The 25,642-nt window shown below is 42.1% G+C and overlaps 1 protein-coding gene across 3 annotated transcripts in view; it reads right to left on the bottom strand.

Moving 5' to 3' along the window:
* Window positions 1-25,426, bottom strand: part of LOC144508305 (DEP domain-containing mTOR-interacting protein-like) — an 83,399-nt gene extending 57,973 nt beyond the window's left edge. Inside the window, exons 1-4 of one of the 3 annotated variants that reach the window (XM_078236126.1) lie at window positions 25,184-25,426; window positions 16,776-16,954; window positions 5,472-5,595; window positions 3,299-3,439 (exon numbers count right to left, since the gene is read on the bottom strand). In XM_078236126.1, coding sequence (XP_078092252.1) covers window positions 3,299-3,439; window positions 5,472-5,595; window positions 16,776-16,954; window positions 25,184-25,269 — 530 coding nt within the window. In that variant the 5' untranslated portion in view covers window positions 25,270-25,426. Of the gene's footprint in view, window positions 1-3,298; window positions 3,440-5,471; window positions 5,596-16,775; window positions 16,955-17,269; window positions 17,372-25,183 lie in introns of those variants that run through there. The other 2 variants (XM_078236128.1, XM_078236127.1) reach the window with 2 other exon arrangements.
* Between the last annotated feature and the right edge of the window lie 216 nt (window positions 25,427-25,642).

Here is a 25,642-nt window from a genome sequence, read left to right on the forward strand (position 1 = left end):
CCAATGACTTTTCGTGACCCCTTTTAGCCCTCCTTACTCCTTGTTTAAGTTTCTTTCTACTTTCCTTGTATTCCACACTTGCTTTGTGTGTTCCCAGCCTCCGAGCCGTAACAAATACTTCCTTTTTCTCTTTGACGAGGCTCACAATATCTCTCGTTATCCAAGATTCCCGAAACTTGCCATACTTACCCTTCATCCTTACAGGAATGTGCTGGTCCTGAATTCCTAACAACTTATACTTGAAAGCCTCCTACATACCAGATGTTGATTTGCCCTCAAACATCTGCCCCCAATCTACATTCTTCAGTTCCTGCGTAATATTGTTTCAATTAGCCTTCCCCAATTTAGCACATTCACTTGAGGACTACACTTATCTTTCTCCATCAGTACCTTAAAGCTTACTGAATTGTGGTCACTGTTCCCGAACTGCTCCCCTACTGAAATGTTAACCACCTGGCCGGGCTCATTCCCCAAATCCAGGTCTAGTACGACACATTCCAGAGTTGGACTATCTACATACTGTTTCAAGAAGCCCTCCTGGATGCTCCTTACAAACTCTGCCCCATTCATGCCCCTAGCTCTCAGTGCGTCCCAGTCAATACAGAGGAAGTTAAAATCTCCCACCACAACAGCCCGGTTACTTTTACACCTTGCCAAAATCTGCCTACATATCTGTTCCTCTATCTCTTACTGGCTGTTGAGCGGCCTATAGTAAACCTCCAACATTGTGACTACACCCTTCCTATTCCTGAGCTCTACCCATACTGCCTCCATGTATGAGCCCTCCGAGGTGTCCTCCCACAGTACAGCTGTGATATTCTCCTTAACCAGTACTGCAACTCCCCCACCCCTTTTACATCTCTCTCTATCCCACCTGAAACATCTGTATCCTGGAACATTGAGCTGCCAATCCTGCACTTCCCTTAACTAAGTCTCTGTAATAGCGACAACATCATAATTCCAAGTACGAATCCAAGTTTTAAGTTCATCTGCCTTACCTGTTATGCTTCTCGCATTGAAACAAATGCACTTCAGTCCACTAGACCCTCTTTGATTAGCAACCACACCCTGCCTGCTCTTTCTCTGAGTCTTACTGGCCCTATACTCTAGTTCCCCTTCAGTTAATTCACCTTTGCTTTGGTTCCCACCCCCCTGCCAAACCAGTTTAAATCCTCCCGTGTGACACTAGCAAACCTCCCGGCCACAATATTTATGCCCTTCCAGTTTAAATGCAACCTGTCCTTCTTGTATAGGTCCCAACTCCCCCAGAAGAAATCCCAATGGTCCAGATATCTGAAACCCTCCCTCCTACACCAGCTGTTTAGCCACGTTTTGAGCTGTACTATCTTCTTATTTCTAGCCTCACTGGCACGTGGCACAGGGAGCAATCCGGAGATTACAACCCAAGAGGTCCTTGCTTTTTAACTTTCTACCTAACTACCTTAACTGTTGACAAATGGATTATAATATGGGAAAATGTGAAGTTGTTCATTTTGGAAGGGAGAACAAAAGAACAGAGTATTATTAAAATGGAGAAGAATTGCAGAAAGGTGCAACACAAAAGGGACTTGGGGCACTTGTGCATGAAACACAGAAAGCTAGCACACAGGTGCAGCAGGTAACCAGGAAGGCTAATGGAATGTTGGCCCTTATTTCAAGGGGATTGGAGTATAAGAGTAGGAAGGTTTTGCTGCAACTGTACAAGGTACTGGTGAGGCCACATCTGGACTACTGTGAGTAGTTTTTGTGCCCTTATGTAACAAAAGATATTATTTCATTGAGGCAACTCAAGAGTTCACTAGGATGATCCCCGATATGGAGGGATTTTCTTATGAGGAAAGGTTAACCAGGTTCAGACTCTACTCACTGGAATTTAGAAGAATGAGAAGTGGTCTGATTGAAACATATAGGGTTCTTATTCTTGCTTGACAGGGTAAATGCTGAGAGGGTGTTTCCCCTCATGGGAGAATCTAGGACCAGAGGGCATAGTCTCAGAATAAAGGGTGAAAATTTAAGATGAGGAGAAATTTCTTCTCTCAGTGGGTTGTCTCTCTTTGGAATCCTTGCCCCTTGTGAGAGTAGAGTCATAATGGGTGGGACTTTACGGCCTCGCTCAACCCGAGACTGGAAAATCCCGCCCAAGGTCAACGGACCTTCCCATGTTCTGCTCCTCGCCCGCTCCGATTCCATTGGCAGGCAGGGCGGTAGAATTCCAGTTTATGTATATTTATTTAAGGCTGAGATAGATAGATTTTTGATCAGTCAGGGAATCAAGGGTTATGGGGAAGGGACAGGAAAGTGGACATGAGGAATGTCGGATCAGCCATGATCCTGTAGAATGGTGAAGCAAGCTCGAGGGGCCGAACAGCCTCCTCCAGTTCCTATTTCGTATGGCCTTATAGGACAGTCTGAACCACTCTCCTAATGGGCATCAACATCACCTTGTGTTAACATGGCAGAAAATATGAATTTGACAAGAAGAATAAGCAGGCACACGAATCATTCCTCGTCTGGCTAGGCTTCAAAAACACCAAGCCCAAAACATGTTGAGCAACCTCTTGCAATTTGGAAAGTGTGTGCCCATAAAAAAAATCCACATATCTGTCTGAGCTAGTTTCTGTGCATCTGTAATAAATAAAAGTTGAAGACACACCATTAATCACCGTTCATGCAAACATAAAATGCCACCAAATAAATATATAAATGGATATATCAGCAGCCTTCATTGTGATTTTACAAGCCTCCAAAGTGCTGGCTTTATCATTTGGTAATTAGAATTCTGAGTGTTGCAACACAGAGTGAGGCTATTCAGCCCATTGTGCCTGTGACAGATTTTGGTACAGTTTTCTAATCAGTCCCCTGCTTTTTCCCCATGGCTCTGAACATTTATTTTCCTTTGAGTATTTATCCAATTCTCTTTTGAATGTTGCTGTTGAATTGGCTTTCACCACACTCTCAGGCAGTCCAAAGATGTGCAGGTTAGGTCGATTGGCCATGCTAATTTGTCCCTTAGTGTCCAAAGCTGTATAGGTTAGATGGGTTAGCCACGGTAAATGTGTGGGGTTACAGGGCTAGGGTGGTGAGAGGGCCTGGGTAAGATACTCAGTCAGTGTTCACTCGATGGGCCGAATAGCCTCTTCTGCACGGTTATGATTCTCTGATTCCTGATCACAACAAATCATTGTGTAAAAAACTGTTTCCTCATGGTTTATTGTGTCCTTTGGTTACTGACCCTCCTGCCAGTGGGAACCATTTCTCCTCCTTTATTCCTGTCAAAAATATTCATGATTTTGCACACCTCGGAATAACTCTTAATCTTTTGTGCTCTAAGGGTAGCATCCACAGCTTCTCCAGTCTCTCCATGTAACTGGAATCCCTCATCTCCAGCACCATTCTAGTAAGCCTTGTCTCAACCCTATGCAGGTCCTTGACATCCTTCCTAAATTGTGGTACCCAGAATTGAACACAAAACTTTAACAGAGGTCTGACAAGTATTTTAGAAACGTTTTTAGCTTCCTTGTTTTTGTACTCTATTCCTGCAGTAATAAAGCCAAGGATCCAGGTGATCGTTATAAAAACCCATTTAGTTCACTTCAGGGAAAGAAATCTGCCATCCTTACCCAGTCCGGTCTACTTGTGACGCCAGACTCCATTTGGAATGGAGCCGTTTTGGGCCCCATACCCAAGGAAGGACGTGCTGGACTTGGAGCGGGTCCAGAGGAGGTTCACAAGAATGATCCCCAGAATGAAGGGTCTGTCATATGAGGAGTGGTTGAGTCAAGGGCACAACCTCAGAGTGAAGGGACCTTCCTTTAAAACTGAGTGGAGGAAAAATTTCTTCAGCCAGGGGGTGGTGAATAGGGAGGCCAGACGTCCGGCTTTAGGCCAGACAGTCCGGCGTTTGAGCACTCTGTCCTCTGTCCGGCGCCACCTCGAACCGGACGTTAATTTGTCCTCCTTTTTTGGGTCTGACTAAAAAAGGGCAGGCGCTCGGCTCTTTCTGGAGGATTTCCGAAGTCAGCTTCATTCCGTGGAGTGCCCGAAGTCCGGTGACGCAACCTCCGCGCTCCGAAGATGACACAATGCTCAGTCGGAACGCAGTGCCCTCGGCTCATTCCGATCGGTGGCCGAAGATGAGTCGGGAGTGCTCGGGTGGGTGGTGACGTTCTCGGCTGTGTGGAGGCGCTTGCCGAAGCTGACGCAATGGGCGAGTGTCCAAGCGCTCGGTTGTTTCCGGAGGGATCCAAAGATGAGTCGGGGGGAGCTCGGATGGTGACGCGATGACGTTCTGGTCTGAGCCGGCATGTTGCCGAAGATGACGCAGTGGAGGGGGGGGGGGGGGGGGGGGAGCTGGGCGGAGGGAGGGGGGGGGGTGGATGGAATCGGTCGGAGCGGCTGTCCCAGAGATCTTCAGCTATTTCCGGCGGCTGGCCAAAGCTGACTCGGGGAGGGGGAGACTGCCGAAGATGACGTGTTGGGGGTGGGTGGAATCGGTCGGAGCGACTCTCCTGGAGATCTTCGGCTATTTCCGGCGGCTGGCCAAAGCTGACTCGGGAGGGGGGGGGAGAAGAGGCTGCCGAGGATGATGCAATGGTGCGCTCGGCTGTTTCCGGATGGTTTCCGATGATGACGTGACGCGGGGAGGCTGGCTGAGTGGATGGTGTCAGTGCGCATGCGTGGCTGCCATCTTTGTCCTTATTTTTGGAAATTTGGAAATGGCCACCCTAGTGGTGAATCTGTGGAACTCATTGCCACAGAGAGCTGTGGAGGCAAGGTCATTGAGTGTCTTTAAGACAGAGATAGATAGGTTCTTGATCAATAAGGGGATCAAGGGTTACAGGGAGAAGGCAGAAGAATGGGGATGAGAATCATATCAGCCATGATTGAATGGCAGAGCAGACTCAATGGGCTGAATGGCCCAATTCTGTCCTTATATCTTATGTACCTGAACAGGTGGCGGAGTATGGCGACTAGGAGATTTTCACAGTAACTTCATTGTAATGTTAATATAAGCCTACTTGTGAAACCAGTAAATAAATTTAATTTCAGATCTCCAGCATTTGAATATTTTCTTTTGAGCTAATTATAAAATGTGTCAGAGGCACAGAGCATATATGGTGAAGATGCTTAAAGGAAAGATTGTTTTAACATTTTTATTTATTACGCATCAAAGGATAACAGTACAAAGTTACTTTGCAATGTTTTCAGGTAAGGTTGATATTTTTTCATGCATTGTCAATACCTGAATTTGAAAATTGAACGTTCTCCCAAATTAGATCGCAAAGGGAGATACCAGGCTGGACTGGTCCAATTGGAATCAGTTTGTCTAGGATTGACCGCCTCGATTGTGCAAAATAACTACTGCAATCGTAAAGATCATTGACTTGACATTAAAGGATATCAGAATGAGATAGGCAGACTGGTCACAGATTGCAGAGACTGATATATATGGATTTTGTAAAGCAACTCACTTTTCATATAAACTCTGGCCCCTGATAAACACCTTCACCTCCTTAGTTAATGGAAACGTTCCGTCATCTTTCCGAAATCTGTACAGTAGTTTTGCATCCTTGAACTCTGAATGTCCATCACAAACTAAAATGAAAAAAATATTTTCCATTGATCCATCTGACTTTATAACAGTGCCATTCCTATGCAATTAATAATCTTCCAATGCGGCAAGATTGATTTTGACATTATGACAATGCAGTGATTGGAAAGAAAGTTTTTGCACTTATACAGATGTCATTGCAGGAAACAAATGGAAAAGCAAGTTCCAACGTCCAGGAACAGATTCCACTCCCATATGGAATGAAGCTCTTGAATTTTCTTTATTAAAAGTAAGTTTTCACTTGAGGGCAAGGAAAAATCCGCAGGTAATCTTGCAGAAGTGAAAACGTGGAACTCAATACCACAGGAAGTAGTTGAGGCAAATATTGTAGATACATTTAAGGGTACCTAGATTAGGGTACAAGGGGAAAAGGAATAGAAGGTTATAATTATATGATGAAGGATGAGAGGAAGCTTGATTGGAGCATCAACGCAGTATGGACTGGTTGAATCCAATAGTCTTTTTTGATGCTGTATATTCTATGGCATTCTAAGGTAGTCCAAATAAGTGCATTCAAGTGAATGTGTTATTTTATTTTGGAAGAGGATCTGGTGGTATGTCATCAATCAAACCTCACCCACTTTATAGGATAAATTGGTTTATTCTGAAATAAATTGGCCTTTCAAACAAATTTCCAAAATGGTAAGATTCTCTTGTAAACCACACTTGCAAACTAAATATTTACTGTTATTGTCTCAATCGCTTTAACCCCATTTGTGGTTATTTTTTTAAACTTAATCCTTTTCAAACAGTTGATCAGGATTGTTTCTTTGAAATTTTTCAAAATATAAATATTACGGAACTATGGAGGAGGTTGTGAGCACTCCCATGTTGGATAACTCTAAAGTGGCTTCTGGAAATTCCTGTAACTGTACAGAGGTAGAGGAGGTTTCTGGTAGTGATTTCGTGGATGAATGTAGCACGTAGTGGGAGGCAGAAATTTACAGACCAAGAAGGTTCAAGGTTCAGTCCCTGTCTGTTAGGATTTAGCTGGTTTCAAGAGTAACAGGGAGACTTACACAACAGGTCTAGGCTGCGGAAAGCAAAACAAAGGCCAGTTGGTACTTGACCTCTTGATCATTATTCAGGGATTAGCGCTGGAAAGGTGTACACATGCAGAGAGGGTCAAATTCAACTACAGTGCCACCATAATCATGATCTTGGATTTGAAGCATATGAATGAGATACAGGAGGGATGCTGCAGAGAGCGGAATTGTCCTGAACCCAAGTCATCTCCTTCATGACAGGAGAGTACATTATATGGAAGTTCTTGAAGTTAAAATTTAAAGTTTATTTTATTAGTGCCGCAAGTAGGCTTACATTAACACTGTAATGAAGTTGCTGTGAAAATCCCCTAGTCACTACACTCCAGCATCTATTTGGGTACAATGAGGGAGAATTTAGCATGGCCAATGAACCTAACCAGCATGTCTTTTTGGACTATGGAAGAAAACTGGAGCACTCGGAGGAAACCCACATAGACACGGAGAGAACGTGCAGACTCCGCACAGACAGTGACCCAAGCCAGGAATCGAACCCAGGTCCTTGGTGCTGTGAGGCACCATGTGTCACCATGCTAATCGTACAAAGGCAAAAATCCTTAACAGCACTTGAGAAACAAAGATAGACTAAAACATGGAGTATAATCAAGTTCTTATAGTAGCCATATACTTGAGGCTGGACACAGTGTGATCTTGCCTGCATTGTGTAGTTACCCCAGTTAAATCATACTTTCCTAATTAAGAAAACATATTTATTCCTCAGGATTTAATGGTGCTGCAGTGTAGCTCAGATTATTCAACGAATGATCTCACCCTTTTAAACTTGGATGATAGAACGCACACACAAAGTTAATATTTAACTTCAGAAAAAGCTCTGAAGCTGTAAAACAAAATATTATGGTTACTTTTCTTCTGCTACCATATGATTTTATGATTCTACTCGTGTATAACATTCTCATTTCAAAGGATGAAATGATGAAAAAAAAACATATTATTAACGTTTTATTTAAAATCTGTGGAAAGCAATCTGCCTGTACACATTTTAAACCAATTACTGGGATCTCGAGTCACATTTTCCTTTTCATTATCACTATCATTTACAACAGTAACATTGTTGCTCAGTAGAAAAAATATTAAAAGATTGTTTTCTCTTTACTGATAACTTGTCATAATTAAAGCCTTATAGTTGGCAGTGATTACATAGCATATCCAGCACAGAAACAGGCCATTCAGCCCAACCAGACCCTGTCAATATTTATGAAGGATGGCATAATGAAATCTAGGAAACCGTGAGGGTAGGGTGGATTAAAAAATAGTTCTGTAACTTGCACAATTTAACCCCAATACAAAATTTCATGCAACTGGGGAATAATGGCTACAAGAGGCTAGAACAGCGGATTCTCAGCTTGCAAGATTTTCTGTCCATTAATTTTAATCGGCAGAAAATCATACAGGACTTGAATCAGACAACATGGCCTCGACATTTACATACTCAATGTGTACGCCGGGGGCACCAAATTGTCAAATCTACCCCAATATTCTTATATTTGTTGTGCGCAATGGAGAGGAACCTCCAGTACATGCATCACATTTGCTCCATTAACCCTGGTGTAAGGCAACGTTCAATTGCAATCTTAATAATTACCATGCTGTCAAAAGTAAGTACAGCTGCTAATGAAGAGTATTAAAATTATATTCAATAATTGTACATGGTGCTTTAAATCTTCAAACCACTGACATTTCCGACAAGATATATGCCAATATTCAGACATCTTATGGACATTACAGTGCTGCTTAATCAAGCACATGTCACTATTACAGTCTTCATGCAAACAAATAGCACAGAGACACTGAACAAGACAGATAAAGAGTACAAGAGAATTTAATGTCAAACTAAGCTGTTTGTTGTAAATCTTGGAAAGTATGAAACCTGTGCAGCAATTTGTATTGATCAAAATAATCATAGCATGTCAGCAAGATGTCAATACAGGCGCACAGATTCCATGGGGTTAAAGACTGAACATGTTTGTTACGAACAGTGAGGAATTGTTCTACAGTTTGTGCAATGCAATGAACCATTAACCATCCAGTCAATGTGCAGCGCTGTGTGTTCTCCATGGTTGCATGTAACTATTGGCAGTAGGTTACTCTTTGTTTATACTGAAGGTTCTTTTCGCCTTCTTCCTTCTGCTAATAAATTTTCTCCCCTCCAGCAGACATTGGGATAAAAATTGGATAAGGCCTATTGGTGGGCACTGGGATTGCAAATTCACAATGCACCATTACCCCAAACCTGATCAAAGTGATGCAGACAGCATGCAAACTTCATGCTGCCTTATTATTATTCATTGCCATTATTGTGGCATGCAGTCCAGCATTAAATGTGCTGCTGTCTGGCTGCAGGGGCTCCAGGTTCATGCAAGGCCAACACTAGTTAAAGTTTGCCCGCACTTAAACAACAGCCTGCAATTCTTAAAGGGGAGGAGGTGCATTGGGCAACAGCAATGCTGGAAGTGGATGACAAGAGATTTTGTGAGTAGAAAAAAAGAGATGAGAAATGCTGCAATGGGACAGAGATAAGCTCCCAATGCAATGCAGGAGATTTTAGTGCAGGAGGTGGAAAGGAAGAGAAACAGGGTTTGCCTTTCTAGTGGGAACAAGGAGCCCTCCAGAGAAGCAACTCAAAAGGTAATGGGAACAGAAAACCACGGAGATCAGTGTCAGCGGTTTGGACCTGAGGACTTGGCTGCAGTGCTGGAAGAAGCTCAATAGCCCCAGGGCAATCAAGGACAGTGAATATATCTTCGAATGTCAACAATGTCCGAACAACTGGACGACTAACTTTACATACTGCTCAATGCGCCACACCCCCATCAGCTAATGCCTAACATGCAAATGCTTCACTTCATCCACTGACCATTTCTGCAAGTCTCACAGTTTCCATGCACTGACAGCTATGGTAGGTACATCACAAGACATGCAATCTCATCCCTCCCTTTTGCAGAACAAGGTGGTGCGTAACGGGAAGCAGCAGCAGAGAACTGATGGAGGATAGACATGGCTGCTTTTCTTGCTGGAGGAGACGGGTACTCCATGTTATTTGCCCAGCCATTGCAACTGGTTCCTGAAGTCATCCAGGAAGATGCTATATTTCTGCCTTATTCACCCTCCCAAGTCCCACTTTGCCTGCAATCTAGTATACACTGCAGATGGTTTAACCATGTTCCTCATGCTTTCCACCCATTTTGTATACTTATACTTTCCCGAGACTTGCTGCCTGGCCAGCCATTGGTGCATGATGATGAAGGACAAGGGAAAATCACACCATTTAGGAAACAGTACTGTCCCTTGCTCTAAAACTTGCAGCTGTCAGCTCTGATAAATAGTGGCTACCTTAGCGTGTAATTGTGGTGATTATCCCTTTAAGGGTAACACAACAGAAGACACAACAGAAGAGGATCACCTGGCTTGAGAGATCAATTGGGGCTTTGAGTGGTTAATCACCCCAGGGGGTGGAGTTATCTTTGAGGCAGAAGACAGTCTGAAGGCATGCAGAAGAAATGAAAGGGACTAGGGCAACTGGGGGCAGTATCCCCTTGTTAATAAATACTCTTTGTGTTCCTGACAAAGTCTGTAGCATGCATCATCACATTGGCGATGAGGATAAAATGGATTATGATGACACAGCCAACCCATGAATATCTGGTTTTAATTAAAGTCTGAGGAAAAAAGATACTCACCAAATGCCTGTTTTTGGATGAATAGACCAAGTAAGATGTTGAGATGGTGCCAGACTCTGAGTCTGTGGATTGGCCGGTACAGTCAGAAGTTTAGAGATATATAGGAAAACAACCGAACAGAAAATAGCCCCCAAAAGCCAGAACTGTGACTTTGATTTTTCAAGAAGTGGAACTTAAGTAAAAAAAGACAGGGAGTTGCTGCAGTTTTCTTAAAAAAGAAAGAAGAGCACAGAGAACAATGTTTAAAGTAAAAAGACCTGTCCCAGAAGCACTGGAAAATGAGTTTAAGTTTTATTTATTAGTGTCACAAGTAGGCTTACATTAATACTGCAATGAAGTTACTGTGAAATTCCCCTAGTCGCCACACTCCAGCACCTGTTCGGGTACACTGAGGGAGAATATAGGATGGCCAACGCACCGAACCAGCATGTCTTTCGGACTGTGGGAGGAAATCGGAGCACCCAGAGGAAGCCCACACAGACACGGGGAGAATGTGCAGACTCTGCACAAACAGTGACCCAAGCCGGGAATAGAACCCGGGGCCCCTGGCGCTGTGAGGCAGCAGTGCTAACCACTGTGCCACCCATAAGAGGCTGAAACAGAAAGGCTCCCGCTAAAAATTGCTGCACTAACCAGAAAAGGTCTGAGGGTCTGGGGAGAAGTCCCCAACCTGCTTAAAAAAAAGAAGTTAAAAAGTTTTTAAAATAACGGCCCCACACGGACAGTGCTGGATCTGCTGATGAAATTAACAAAGGAAGGAATGGTCACATCAAAAGATGGAAAAGAAAAACAGAATCTTTGACAAGGTGCTGCGTAGGAGATGGTTAAATAAGTTAAGGGCCCATGGTGTTAAGGGTAATATCCTAGCATGGATAGAGGATTGGCTGACTGGCAGAAGGCAGAGAATGGGATAAAGGGGTCTTTTTCAGGATGACAGCCGGTGACTAGTGGTGTGTCTCAGGGGTCGGTGCTGGGACCACAACTTTTCACAATATACATTAACGATTTGGAAGAAGGAACTGAAGGCACTGTTGCTAAGTTTGCAGATGATACATAGATATGTAGAGGGACAGGTAGTATTGAGGAAGCAGGGGGGCTGCAGAAGGACTTGGACAGGTTAGCAGAGTGGGCAAAGACGTGGCAGATGGAATACAATGTGGAAAAGTGTGAGATTATGCACTTTGGTAGGAGGAATGGAGGCAAAGACTATTTTCTAAATGGGGAAATGCTTAGGAAATCAGAAGCACAAAGGGACTTGGGAGCCCTTGTTCAACATTCTCTTAAGGTTAACGTGCAGGCTCAGTCGGCAGTTAGGAAGGCAAATGCAATGTTAGCATTCATGTTGAGAGATCAAGAATACAAGAGCAGAAATGTACTTCTGAGGCTGTATAAGGCTCTGGAATATTGTGAGCAGTTTTGAGGCCCATATCTAAGGAAGGATGAGCTGGCCTTAGAAAGGGTCCAGAGGAGGTTCACAAGAATGATCGCTGGAATGAAGAGCTTGTCGTATGAAGAACAGTTGAGGACTCTGGGTCTGTACTCGTTGAAGTTTAGAAGGATGAGTGGGGATCTTATTGAAACTTACAGGATACTGCGGGGCCTGGATAGAGTGGACATAGAGAGGATGTTTCCACTCATAGGAAAAACTAGAATCAGAGGGCACAACCTCAGGCTAAAGGGATGGTTCCTTAAAACAGAGATGAGGAGGAACTTCTTCACCAGAGAGTGGTGAATCTGTGGAACTTTTTGCCGCAGAAGGCTGTGGAGGCCAGATCATTGAGTGTCTTTAAGACAGAGATAGATAGGTTCTTGATTAATAAGGGGATCAGGGGTTATGGGGAAAAGGCAGGAGAATGGGGATGAGAAAAATATCAGCCATGATTGAATGGCGGAGCAGACTCGATGGGCCGAGTGGCCTAACTCTGCACCTTTATCTTATGATCTCATAGAATCTCCAAGCAGCTAAAAGGAAAAAAGTTGCAGAGATTGCTGAGTTTTTTTCCAGTAAAATGAAGGGTTTTAAAGTTTAAAAAAAGGTTCAAAGGAGCACCTGCCAGTTTCGCGGCAAATCTTCAAAAGAATGGGCAAATGGCAGAGACAGTTGGCAGCTGGTGACAGTTTTTTAAAAAGTTGATGGTCTTAAAGCAGTAATGCATTTAAAGTGTCAATGCATCTAAAGTGGTAATACATTTAATGCAACGGAGGGCATTGGACAGGAAAATTGGAGAAGACCCCAGAAACAGGGCAACTCTCAAAAAGATCCATAAGCAACAAAGACCTCAAGGAAGAGGCAACAGTAGACCCCAGAAGGAGAGCACTGAAAAACCCCAGAAGGAGGGCAATGAAAAGCACTAAATGACCAAAATGAAGGACAACAAGAGAATTGCAGAATGGAAACAAGTCAACGCTTCATCAGAAACAGACGTAACCAACAGTGAAGCCAAAGAGGGTTTAGCTGAAGTTAAGACAAAGAGAAAGGGAGGTTCAATTTGTGAAATGTATATGTCCAGTAAGAGCATGATGGATTCCCCTCAGAAGAAGTATAGAAATAAAAGGCTTCAAAAGAAACTCAGAACTATTGAACATGAAGAGGAAGCAGCAAAAATAATTAAAGCCCAAGAAAAGACCTTAAACAACAAGATGAACTGACGGCAAACTTGGAGAATAAAAAAGTTGCAAAATGTTTACAAAATGAAATTAAGAAGGAGAACTAAATGAGACAATTGAGGATAAGCTGAACTCCACGAAAAAACAACCAGAAAATAAGATCAATTCCAGTGAAGAATTGAATCAGGAGAACAAGAGCTTGAAGAAAGGAAGCTTAACAATGAGAAATTAACTGAAGAGTAAAAAAACATTAAAATTGACACAGAATCAGCAATTCAGACAGAGAAAGCAATTAACATTACATGCCAGAACAAGATTGCTGAATTGGTCACACAAATGGAAAAGCAGCAAGACCATATTTGAAACTGTACATTTTTAAAGCCTACCTATAAAAGTGTTTAAAAATACCACAAGCCAAGATCTCATCAATGAGCCATCAAGAAACAATTTCAAACCTGTAAGTAACAAATACCTGAGAACCTGTTCAACCTGCTATAGTCATAACTGATGTTTCTGTGGAAGCAAGTTGTAATGAACTGTCTGTGCTCAGAAGAGGCACCTGTTATTTACGTCGATCCTGTGGAAGCATCTCAGACTACAGAATTACACAGTCGTACAAGAAACAGAAAAACCCCCCAAAGACGTGATTTATAATTATCCAACGCATGTGTAGAATGTTTAGTTAGAATTTGGGCTTGAGTAACTCAGGTATGAAGATTGAATAAAAGAGTTAAAGGGGGAGAGATGTGGTGATTGTCCCTTGAAGGGCAACACGGCAGAAGAGGGTCACCTGGCTTGGAGGGCCAACTGGGACTGAGGGTGGATAATCACCCCAGGTGATGGAGCTCTCTTTAGGCAGAAGACAGTCTGAAGACATGTAGTAGAAATGCAGGGACTAGGGCAGTCAGTGGGCTACTTCAGGGAAGCGGGGGGCGGGGGTGGGTGGCTGCTGGCCTCTGTACACTTTTTCATTGATAATAATTTTTCCTTGTAGCATGCATCATTACAGTATTGGGCAAGAGTGGGTTGTAGCAAGTTCAGGGGAAAAGGGTGGAATGTGGGCCATCAGAGGCCTTAGATGAGGGCTTTGATGGAGGCTGAATATAGGAAAAGGCCGAGGGACATCCACATAGCAATACCTGATGAACTGCTAGGCCTGTCAGCAACCTTGTTGCAAATGTAGATGGGAGGCATCCAGCTCTGACTTGGCACGGGCTTCACAAAGAGCTTCTAGTCCACCCTTTCATGCATGGAAATGGTTGTCAACTCCATGATAAAAAAGGTGGACCCAGTTCTGATGCAGCGAGTAGTGGCCAATATCTTCCCTTGCAGCACAGGTAGAGGCCATTCAAAATACAAGTTCTGCAGTGGAAGCTTAGCTTGGGGTCATGAGATCCATGCTTGGTGCCAAGCAGACTTGGACAGCTGCTATCATGGCTACAGGTACCAGAGGCATGGGTCTCACAGCAGTCCAGCAATCTCCGCTCCAGCACATTACTTAGATTGCTGAGGTACCAAGAAAGGCCAGTGACTCTGTGGTACCCAATCCCTCATAGGATGACTGCATCCATAAGCCCACTACTGCCAGTCCACCAATGCCCGCAGGCTGCTACTGTCCATATATCAAGGTGATGCTGTCCAAAGCCAGAACCTCATGACCCAGAGCTGCTCCTGCCATCTACTTCACTGAATGTCAGCAGCCTTCCACTTGCCATGCTGCAGTTGGAGCACTGGACAGACAAATGTACCTGCAAGAAAATAAAGGATAAATTCATCCTGAGAGCATGGCCAGTTTTGCGGGCAGTGACATCTCCTAACATGACCTGTTTTAAACTGGCGCAAAAGGAATCCCACGGCTACTCAATTTGTACCAGGCAAAACCTGCACTTGAAATGTTATGATTCTTTGCACTGGTTTGGTCAATCTCAGGGGATTTGTGGTAAAAAGAAATGAGCAGAAACACCAAGCCAATGCACATAGCAAGAGAAAGGTTTCCAGCACTTATACATATGATTATGCTGTGCATCTCTTGGTTCTATTATTTGGGTGTAGATGAGCTGGAAATGACAGTGGTAAAAGAAGGGTTCAAGAAATTTTCACAAGAGAAAGCTGAGCTGACAAAAAAGACCAGTTAGGAATGCATATAACAAACATCTCGAGAGTTACTACCAGGATCCTGATCCCAGGGGCAATCCTCAGATTGACAGTCGCACAATCAAGCCTATAACTAAATTAAAGAATGAGGATCATTGTGACTGCACTTATTTCAAATATTTTGAATAAGTGTAAATGCCTTAATGCAATTAGTTAGTGAAATTGCACTTGACATAGGTGCTTCATTATTTAGCAGGTCGTTCCAATCCTATTTTTAAAATTATTAATAATGAATACCGACGAAAATGCACATCCATTATTCACCCATCAGCCACTGTAGTATTTTAAGTCTCGAGAGCTGAAGAATGAATTATAAGCTGTGCCATTATTTGTTACAGAAAGATTAGTTACAACAGTCGTGGATCATCTTGGACAGAATTATAGGGCAAAAAGAGAAGTTATGCATGAGGTTATATTAAAGTCCATCAAAAGATCAAAGGAAGGCTAATACAATTTTTGGGAGAATTATTATAAAAGATGATGTCAGGTCTTCATTAGCATTGCTGTGATTTCAACTTTCCTCATATGGATTGCAATGAAATGACTGTGAAATTCCCCATGTCACCACCCTCCAGCGCCTGTTCGGGTCAATGCACCTAACCGGCACATCTTTCAGACTGTGGGAGGAAACCAGAGCACCCGGAGGAAACCCATACAGACACGGGGAGAACGTGTAAACTCCACACAGACAGTGATCCAAGCCCGGAAGAGAAAGAAAGATTTGCGGTCATGTAACACCTATCATGATATGGTGTCCCAAAGCCCTTCACAGTCAATGAAGTGGAGTACTGCCATGAACAGAACTTGGGTATAAACAGTCATATGTATAAATTAAGGATAAAAGGAAATATAGGAGGAACGTTTTTACGAAAAGGATGTTAAATATATGAAACAGATTACTGGCACGGACGGTGAAACAAGAAACCTTAATGGATTTCAAGAAGGAACTAAAGAAGGAACTGGGTGGCACGGTGGCCCAGTGGTTAGCACTGCTGCCTCACAGCGCCAGGGACCCGGGTTCGGTTCCTGGCTTGAGTCAGTGTCTGTGTGGTGTTTGCACGTTCTCCCCATGTCTGCATGGATTTCCTCCGGGTGCTCTGGTTTCCTCCCACAGTATAAAAGACATGCTGGTTAGGTGCATTGGCCTGAACAGGCACCGGAGTGTGGTGACTAGGGGAATTTCACAGTAACTTCATTGCAGTGTTACTGTAAGCCTACTTGTGACACTAATGAATAAACTTTAAATAGTTCTTTTTTTTTAAAATGGGATTCTGGTTATTGGAAACACATAATGAGGTCCTCCTGATAAAACTTTCTCACTATGTTCATATTTCTTAGCATTTTCTCCAAATAACACATACACAGAGCACCACATGATCAGTATTCTGTTTTTATTACTCTATTAATTCTGTTGCACCATTATACTTAGATTTAATTACTTGATCCTTGACCATTTGATCCAAAGTTTTCCATGATACCGTCCAGTGATCAGGATTAGGAAGCATACTAGGTGGGAACTGACTTGATCAACGACATTCAACCCCATTCACTCACCCTCCATTAGACTTATCAGTATTAATGATACAGCTCAGAAGGGATTTAGTCCTTTTTCATTATGGCATTAAAGACATATGGTGTAAATGGACTGTGACAGTAACATACCATGATGAATGATGTTATGATCCATTAACTTTTGCATTAGTTTTATGGCTGTCTCCCTGTCAGGTGCCTCTTTATGGTCTATCAACCAATCAATTAGCTCTTTAGCAACAAAGCAGTTTGGATAGGTTCGCAGATTATAACGACGGTCTTTGATTAATTTTCCATCATGCAGTCGAAGCCTGATAAATAAAACAAAGCTAAATTACAATTTTCATCAACAAAATGTTCCTTCGATAAACAACTAACATTTCAGCAGTGCCATTTTCAAATGCCAGTCAAATTCTGATCAACAATTTTCAATTCTAAATCAAACCAGTCATGGCCCTCCTGCGTACAGAAGGCCAAAGTTATCGTTAAGTAATTAGATTAACTGTTGGATGTTAATCAAAAAGAGACAAAATAAATTGCTTGGATTGAATTGTTGAAGAAAAGAAAATCAGATAAAAATGTACTTTTAGATTTGTGACACATCTCAGAATCACCTTACAAATAACCAGATGAATCCTGCAATTCTAAAATAGCCAATCTATCAGTGGAAAGCTTCAATATGTTGTTACATTGTCAATTTTTGAAAAGCTTTATTTGAACAGTGAACACTAACGGGGTAATGGCTTGGAAAAGTTAATAGAATAGATTTTCCAAAACAGTGCAGTTTGAAGGTGCAAAGTTCACTAAAAGTGAAGTGTGCTGATTGCACACAATATCTGTGGCCCACTTATCGTAAGTGCACGTAGCTCCAAGTGTGAACTTAGCTATGTCCAGGGAACAAGCAGATGTGGGAAGTAAATTGCAAGTCAGGATAATTTAAAGTGGGCAATTAAAGAGAAGTGGCAGGACAGAGGGCAGAACCCTTGCAGCTTCAGAAAAGACTCAAAAGGCCTCGCAATCTACCGAGATTGAAGGAAGCTTACAAAGTGAAGAAGCAGCCTAGCATGTAACCCTCTGCCTCAGATTTCTCCCGAAGCATTTATCATCACATGTTGAGTTTGCATAATTATAAACTGTACATATGACAGGTTTTCAAATGCATTGTTAAAAAAAAATCACTTTAATCTGGACCTCTGCTTGTTGAGGAACACCAGAAAATTAACTAATTAACTAATGGACGGCAAAGTTCTCATGAGGGGTTCAGGCCCCAAATCTTTAACCTTCCCTTTTTTACAAATTTTATATTTCCAACATTATTTTTCTGTTTATTGGCAACAATGTAGGAAATGGTGGACAGAAATGTTTGTACAGGCTGTTCGAATAACTGGTCAGAACAAGACTTGTATAAACAGGCTTGTCCTAGTGTAGAGAAGGTAATGTTATTTTACACAATAAAAATGAAACAGGAATCAAGGTACAACCATCACAGACTGGGGATATCTTACGCAATGTATACTTCATCTGTGAATATCCTGCACCTTTTAATTCTATTTAGACTCAGCCCATTTTAATTGAGCAGATAGGCTGGCAGATAAAACAACAGCCCAGATGATTGTACAGCCCAAAAACATTCTGACCAAGAATAAGGAAGTTGCAGAAATGGCCAGAATTTCTTAAATGAAGATTAGGACAACCATGAAGTTTTAAAAAGGTGACCTACAGTAAAAGAAAGGCTAAAAGTAAAGAAGAAAACAGGAAGCAATATCAAGTGTTGAGAAATAAATAAATAGGCAAATTGGAAAGTTTAAAAAGACAGTATGATAAAAGAATAGCTGTTTTTGTTAAAAAGCAAGAAATTTGTCAAAGCATGGGCAAAACTACTGAAGGAAAGAAGGTGCCCTGATTGTACAGAATAAAAGAACAGCAGAATTATTCAACTGGCATTTATTGGAGGACACAGGAATAAATAATAAATCAAAATATTAACAAAGCTGTATTAGAAGGGTCAATGGGTCTTACGTCACACAGCCTGGATAATCTATTCCGGAGTACTGAAGATTAGTTACTAAATATAGCCTGAGCACTAACAATTATTATCCCAAGTTATTTAGAAACAAGTACTGTACCAAAAGACTGGAAACTGAGGCAAAAGCTATTTTCCTGTCAAAATAAAGAGAAAGAAATAAGCCACTTAACCATGAACCAGTTGACCTCATATTGGGAAGTAAAAAAACTGCCACTAATCATAATAAGGAAAATTAGGGTGAACACTTCGAAAGGTGCAGATTCAGAATGGGCAGTTACATGGATTTATAAAGCACAAGACATGCCTGCCTAACACGAAAAAAAAATTTTCAGAAAAATAACTGAGCTGATAAATAAATGGAATGCCTAAACTTCCAAAAGACATTTGACGAAGTGCCATTCAAGAAATTTACCAAGAAGATTAATTGAAAGTAAAGTGTCAGCATGCACAGAGGAGTGGCTAAAAGAAAAAAAAGAGAATCGCTGCAAAAATTGGTGAGACATGACTGAGATCTGGCCAAAGAATATGTGTTGGGACTTCTCACTCTGTATCTATTTAATATTGAAATTCCTTTATCTCCTACCAATAAAACCTTACTTCCTGCTGTCAACAACCCCCTCCGCAATATAAATTCCTATTTCTATGTTAATAATGGAAAGTGCTGATATAAACTTTTTATGTTGCAATTATGACCTCCAGTCAATGGTGGTGCTATAACCTAAAATTACTGTTTCTCGCCTCCTCAGCCTGCACTACACAGGAACTTGTATGTAGCACCCAACACAACTTTTCTTTGTCCCAGATGTTACTATGTGAAGAAGGATTATACAAAACCAAAGTTTTCAAAATGATAGAATGTATTACTTTAAAAGTGCACAAGAGTTTCATCTGCACACCTTAATCCTCTAACCCCTGCTTCACCTTAAGACTACAATCGGTCTCAAATTCACAAATAAAATGGTGAAGGATGAAAAATATAATAGATTAATACTGGACATAGATATTGAGGATATCAAAATTTGCTGACAATTACCAAATTATGGAGAATGGCAAACTGCCACCTGGAATGTGAGATAGAACCGTGGTTTTGGTAGGTTAGGGAAAAAGCCAGATATGTGACAAATGCAGTTTAACACAGGTGACCCACAAAGTAATAGTTTAGGCAAAATAGTAAGGAATAGAAATATACTGCAAATAGCAGAATTCTCAATGAAGTGAAACAACTGAAAGATCTTTAAAACCAGAATTACACAAATGGAGAGCCACGGAAAAGAAATTGTAGATTTTATGTATTAGTGTATTACAAAAGCAGAAGGTATGAGTATTTTATACAAGACTTTGATTAGGGCACGACTTTGAGTACTGTTTAGTTCTGCACTCCCAGATCTAATTGGGTTATTACCAGAGATAATGAATACTGTTAACAGGAAAGGATTGAAAAAACTGGAATTCTTTACAGTGAGGGTCAATCTGAAAAATGTTCAAAATTTTGAAAAGGTTGAGAGGGTAATTAGTACAAGATTATTTCCACAGCTCAGTGAATCAGTAATAATAAATTGAGGATTAGAACAAGAAATCTGGAGGAGGTGAGGGGGAGTATGAAGGACTTTTCCCCCACACAAAAAGTTTCCAAGAGTGCAGAATGCATTAACGCAAGTAGGTACTAAAGCCAAATCAACATGGAAATTTAAAGGAGTCTAAACAAATATGATAACCAGTTATGAGGGAAAAATTAAAAAAATACAGTTAAATGTGAAGGTGTTCCATGCGCAAATTGATTGAACCAAATGTTCATATAACATATTATACAATATATAATATATAAATGTCCACTTTTAGTGTTGGAGATTTTACAGTATCATTGATCTTGTCATTGTATCTTCTTAAGAATAGATAAAGCCTTCAATGAACTTTACCAAAGCAACGCTGTTCCTTTCACTTTAATAGCAAAGAAAATTTAAATGTATCAAATGGTCTGTTTGTCCGCAGCAAACTACCCAGCCTTCAGGAGAACAGTGACCACGACACCACACAACCCTGTCACAGCAACTTCTGCAAGACGTGCCGGATCATCGACACGGATGCCATCATCTCACGTGAGAACACCATCCACCAGGTACACGGTACATACTCTTGCAACTCGGCAAATGTTGTCTACCTGATACGCTGCAGGAAAGAATGTCCCGAGGCATGGTACATTGGGGAGACCATGCAGACGCTACAACAACGGATGAATGAACACCGCTCGACAATCACCAGGCAAGAGTGTTCTCTTCCTTTTGGGGAACACTACAGCGGTCACGGGCAATCGGCCTCTGATCTTCGGGTAAGCGTTCTCCAAGGTGGCCTTCTCGACACGCAGAGTCGCTGAGCAGAGACTGATAGCCAAGTTCCGCACACATGAGGACGGCCTCAACCGGGATCTTGGGTTCATGTCACACTAACTGTAACCCCCACGACTTGCCTGGGCTTGCAAAATCTTACTAACTGTCCTGGCATGGAGACAATACGCATCTCTTAGGGCGGCACAGTAGCATAGTGGTTAGCACTGCTGCCTCACAGCTCCAGGGACCTGGGTTTGATTCCCGGCTTGGGTCGGTCACTGTCTGTGTGGAGTTTTCATATTCTCCTCGTGTCTGCGTGGGTTTCCTCCGGGTGCACCAGTTTCCTCCCACAGTCCAAAGATGTGCGGGTTAGGTTGATTGGCCATGCTAAAATTGCCCCTTTGTGTCCTGATTTGCGTAGGTTAGAGGGATTAGCGGGTAAATGGGTAGGGATATGGGGGTAGGGCCTGGGTGGGATTGTGGTCGGTGCAGACTCAATGGGCCAGATGACCTCTTTCTGCACTGTAGGGTTTCTATGATTCTATGATTCTCTTTAACCTGTGTTTAACCCTCTCTCCACTCACATTGTCCGTACCTTTAAGACTTGATTGCCTGTAAAGACTCGCATTCCAACCATTATTTTGTAAATTGAGTTTGTGCCTTTATATGCCCTGTTTGTGAACAGAACTCCCACTTACCTGACGAAGGAGCAGCGCTCCGAAAACTAGTGGCTTTTGCGACCAAATAAACCTGTTGGACTTTAACCTGGTGTTGTGAGACTTCGTCGTGAAATAAGCCAGACCAGGTGAGGAGGAGAGATTTCCTTCCCTAAAAGACATTGGTGAACCAGGTGGGTTTTTTGGACAATCGACAATGGTTTCATAGTCATCATTAGATCTTTCATTCCAGATGTTTTAAAATTGAATTCAAATTTCACCACCTGTCTGGTAAACAGGAGATCCTGAGTCGGAATTCAGCGGTGCCTTCGTGTCCATTGCATTTTGCAATTTTGGGGCGGCACAGTGGTTAGCACTGCTGCCTCACTGCACCAGGAACTCGGGTTCGATTCCCAGATTGGGTGGCCGTCTGTGTAAAGTTTGCACATTCTTCCTGTTTCTGTATAGGTTTCCTCCGGGTGCTCCGGTTTCCTCCCACAATCCAAAGATGTGCGGGTTACATGGATTGACCATGCTAAATTGCCCCTTAGTGTCAGTGGGACTAGCTAGGGTAAATGCATGGGGTGTTGGGAATAGAGATGGGGTGGGATTGTGGTCAGTGTGGACTCGATGGGCCAAATGGCCTCTTTCTACACTGTAGGATTCTATTCTATTATATCTGCTGTGGTGGGATCCGAACCTGGATCACCAGAGAATTTCCCTGGGTCTGTGGATTACTAGTTCAGTGAAAATATCACTACCTCCCGTAAAGTGTTCCCAGGGCAGAAGATAATTGAAAGTCCAAGATGGAACAGTTACATATGAATTGTAGATAGAGTAGATTTATGGATTGAATGCTCTTTCTTCATAGAATTATAGAACCACAGAAAAGTTACAGCGCAGAAAGAGGTCATTTAGCCCCTTGTGTCAGATAAATAATAAATTCACTCTGAATCTTATACACTCCTAGTTTGGCATCTTATTCACCTTAAATATTCCAAGATACAAACTATTTGTAAAATGTCTACTGCTGTCAGAAGGTGCCAAGGAACCATAAATATGGGTTATAGATCCTGCATTATTCTTACAATTGTCTCTTGTTAATACTGATTGAAAAGCAATTATCAAAATTAACCTACAATAGTTTATTCTTTGGATCATTTTATGGAACTACTTGTTCTTATATATTGATGTAACATGACATTTAATTTTTTACAAACTGCTGGATCAATAAACAGCAAACAAACCAATGCAGCAGCAACTACAATATGCCAACTTCTCCTTCTGGCCAGTAATCTCCACTAGCTGGATGCTGACATTATCAGAAACTAGTTGAGTTCTTTGGAAAACTGTGGGATTACGTTTGAAAGGCTTTGTCATTGGTGCAGTGTCTTCCAGCAGCAAGCTTCAGATGTAGAATAAGAGAAAGAACATTATAACCCAATTTCCCACCCACATCCACAGCCAGAAAAGCTTCTTCTGGAATTAGGACTATACAAAATAACCATACAAATATTTGAGTCCAGCATATTTCAGACACTGCAAAACAATCTTTTAAAAACAAAGTCAGTCAGTATCTGTGGCTAGAGGAACAATTAGCCTTCAAGTTACAAGATATGCCCAATTACAGCAATTAGGCCATGTCCCAATGGGTTACATAGAACTATAACATGGTAGCGAAATAATACTTTGCATCTAAGTTGAATGCTCCTATCTTTATAAAACGGTACATTAAGAACCACTTGTGTTTATATAGTGCCTTTGATGCAGTTAAATGTCACAGGACTCTTCATTGGGGCTTTATCAAATGAAATTTGACAGAGTCACTGAAGGAAGTATCAAGAGAGGTGACTAAAAGCTTGATCAAAGATTTGGTTTTAGAAACTTAGGTAGTGAGGTATAGGGAGATAATTCCAGAGCTTAAAGCCTAGGCAACTAAAGACACACCAATGGTGGAACGATTAAAATCAGGGATGCACAAGAGGCCAGAATTGGAGGTGTCCAAAGAACTCAGAAGGTTGTAGGACTGGGGGAGGCAACAGAAACGAAGAAAGGTAAGACCTAGGATGGACTTGAAAAAGTCGAAATCGTAAAATGTAAGTCAGCTAGCACATGGACGACGAGTGAACAGGCCTTGGATACAGGTAGCAGAATTTTGGACAAGTTCAGCTTTATGAAGTGTGGGAAATGGAAGGTAGCAGGAGAGCTTTGGAGCAGTCAAGTCTAGAGGCAACAAAGCATGTGTTTCAGTAGATGAGTTGCAGCAAAGGGGAAGTTGATCATAGTTACAGAGGTGGCAGCAGGCAATTCTGGTGATGAAGCCGATATGCAACTGGAAGCTCATTGGAGTAAAATATGATACAGAAATTGCAAATGATCTGATTCAGCCTGAAAACATTAACAGCGAAAGGGCTGGAGTCCCTAGCTGGGAAATCGGGTTTGAGGTGGGGTTGACGATAATGGCTTTGACCTTCCCATTATTTAGCTGGACAAAATTTTTGCTCATCCAGTCCTGCATGTCAGGTAAGCAGTCTAACAAATTAAGAGACTGTGGGAGGGGTTGAGACAGGTGGTACTGAGGTGGTGATAGCATGAGGATGAGAAGTAGGAGGGGGCCAAAAGAAGACCTTTAGGAATCTCCTGACTTACCATGAGCAATGTCTCAGGAGATCAATAGGACATTGACAAGGATTACAGTATCTCCTCTCAATTAAATGCTATTCAGCACACGAGAGATCATCTAATTGAATTCATTGGGCACTCCATGATCACTGTTATATTAATTATTTGGGTTTAGTCTTGTGGTGCTCCTGAGTATTTGGCACATTATAACATTCAAGGCTATGGGCCAAGTGCTGGCAAGTGGGATTAGGTGGGCAGGCCAGGACCTTTCATGCGTCGGTGCAGACGCGATGGACCTCTTCCGCACTGTAGTATTCTGTGATTCTGTGTTTTCTTATTTTTTCAAGTGAACATAGACCCATTAAAAATATACCGTGCTAAGTGATTACATTCCTTTCATTTTCAACATTCTCAAGTTGCAAAATTGACTCACCTCCCATCTCAGTCAACCTTAGTAACATAGAAATTAGTCAAAACATCGTTTTAGTGGGAGGAAATTGGAAGATATGTTGCTTAGGCAGTAAGGTACGATAGATGGAGTCTTGCCTCTAGCAGTGCATGTACTACTTTTCCTGCGACGCTGCATTTTATGTACCTGTATTATTGTGCACCTAGTTACAAAGATAATTAAACAGCATGCTACTTTTTGCGTACACTTAAAAGGCGCTTTCAAACAACGTGGAATGTGTCAGTTTTTTGTGGGAAACATTTTTTCCCGGGATCAACAGAACGGAACAACACTTCATATGAGGTCCAAAACCAACCAGATTCCTAAATATTTGCAGATCTAATTTGATGGATACGCATTTTCCACACTTTCGTTTAAATACACTGGATTTTCCGCACATAACAGTTGGTGCGGTACTACAACTGTCCCGATCCCCTGTAACAGACATCATGCTGCTTCCATACCTTAATTGCTCGCCCGTAATTAGTACTTCAGCCTTGTAATGTCTTTCAGTTGCTTTCTTTTTCACGCTGTTCTGAAGACTTTCCATTTTTTTTAACAAAAATCTGGTTCCAGTTGGCCGCCTGCCTAAGCTGTGTGCTGGGTGCACCTGCTGGCTATGGTCAGAGCCCAAAGCCCTGGAATCCCGGCTTCCTGCGGTCAATTTCACAGACTGCTGAACGGGGTTGCTCAATACTGCCTCCCCCGCGTTCAACTTTACCTTTCTCCCATTCTGCCCTCTCTCGGTCTGTTTTGTATGTGGGAGCTGAGCAGATTGCCCGCTAATTGAATACATACTGTAATCTGATCTGTTATCAGTAAAGGACGAGATTAGCAGCAAACAGTAGCATATGCTGCAAAACAGGCAAAGCCTTTTGGTCCAAATTTACCTATAAATCTGCGCATTTTATGCCAACTCTCAG

Source organism: Mustelus asterias, chromosome 20 (genome assembly GCF_964213995.1).
Source record: "Mustelus asterias chromosome 20, sMusAst1.hap1.1, whole genome shotgun sequence".
Lineage (NCBI taxonomy): Eukaryota > Metazoa > Chordata > Chondrichthyes > Carcharhiniformes > Triakidae > Mustelus > Mustelus asterias.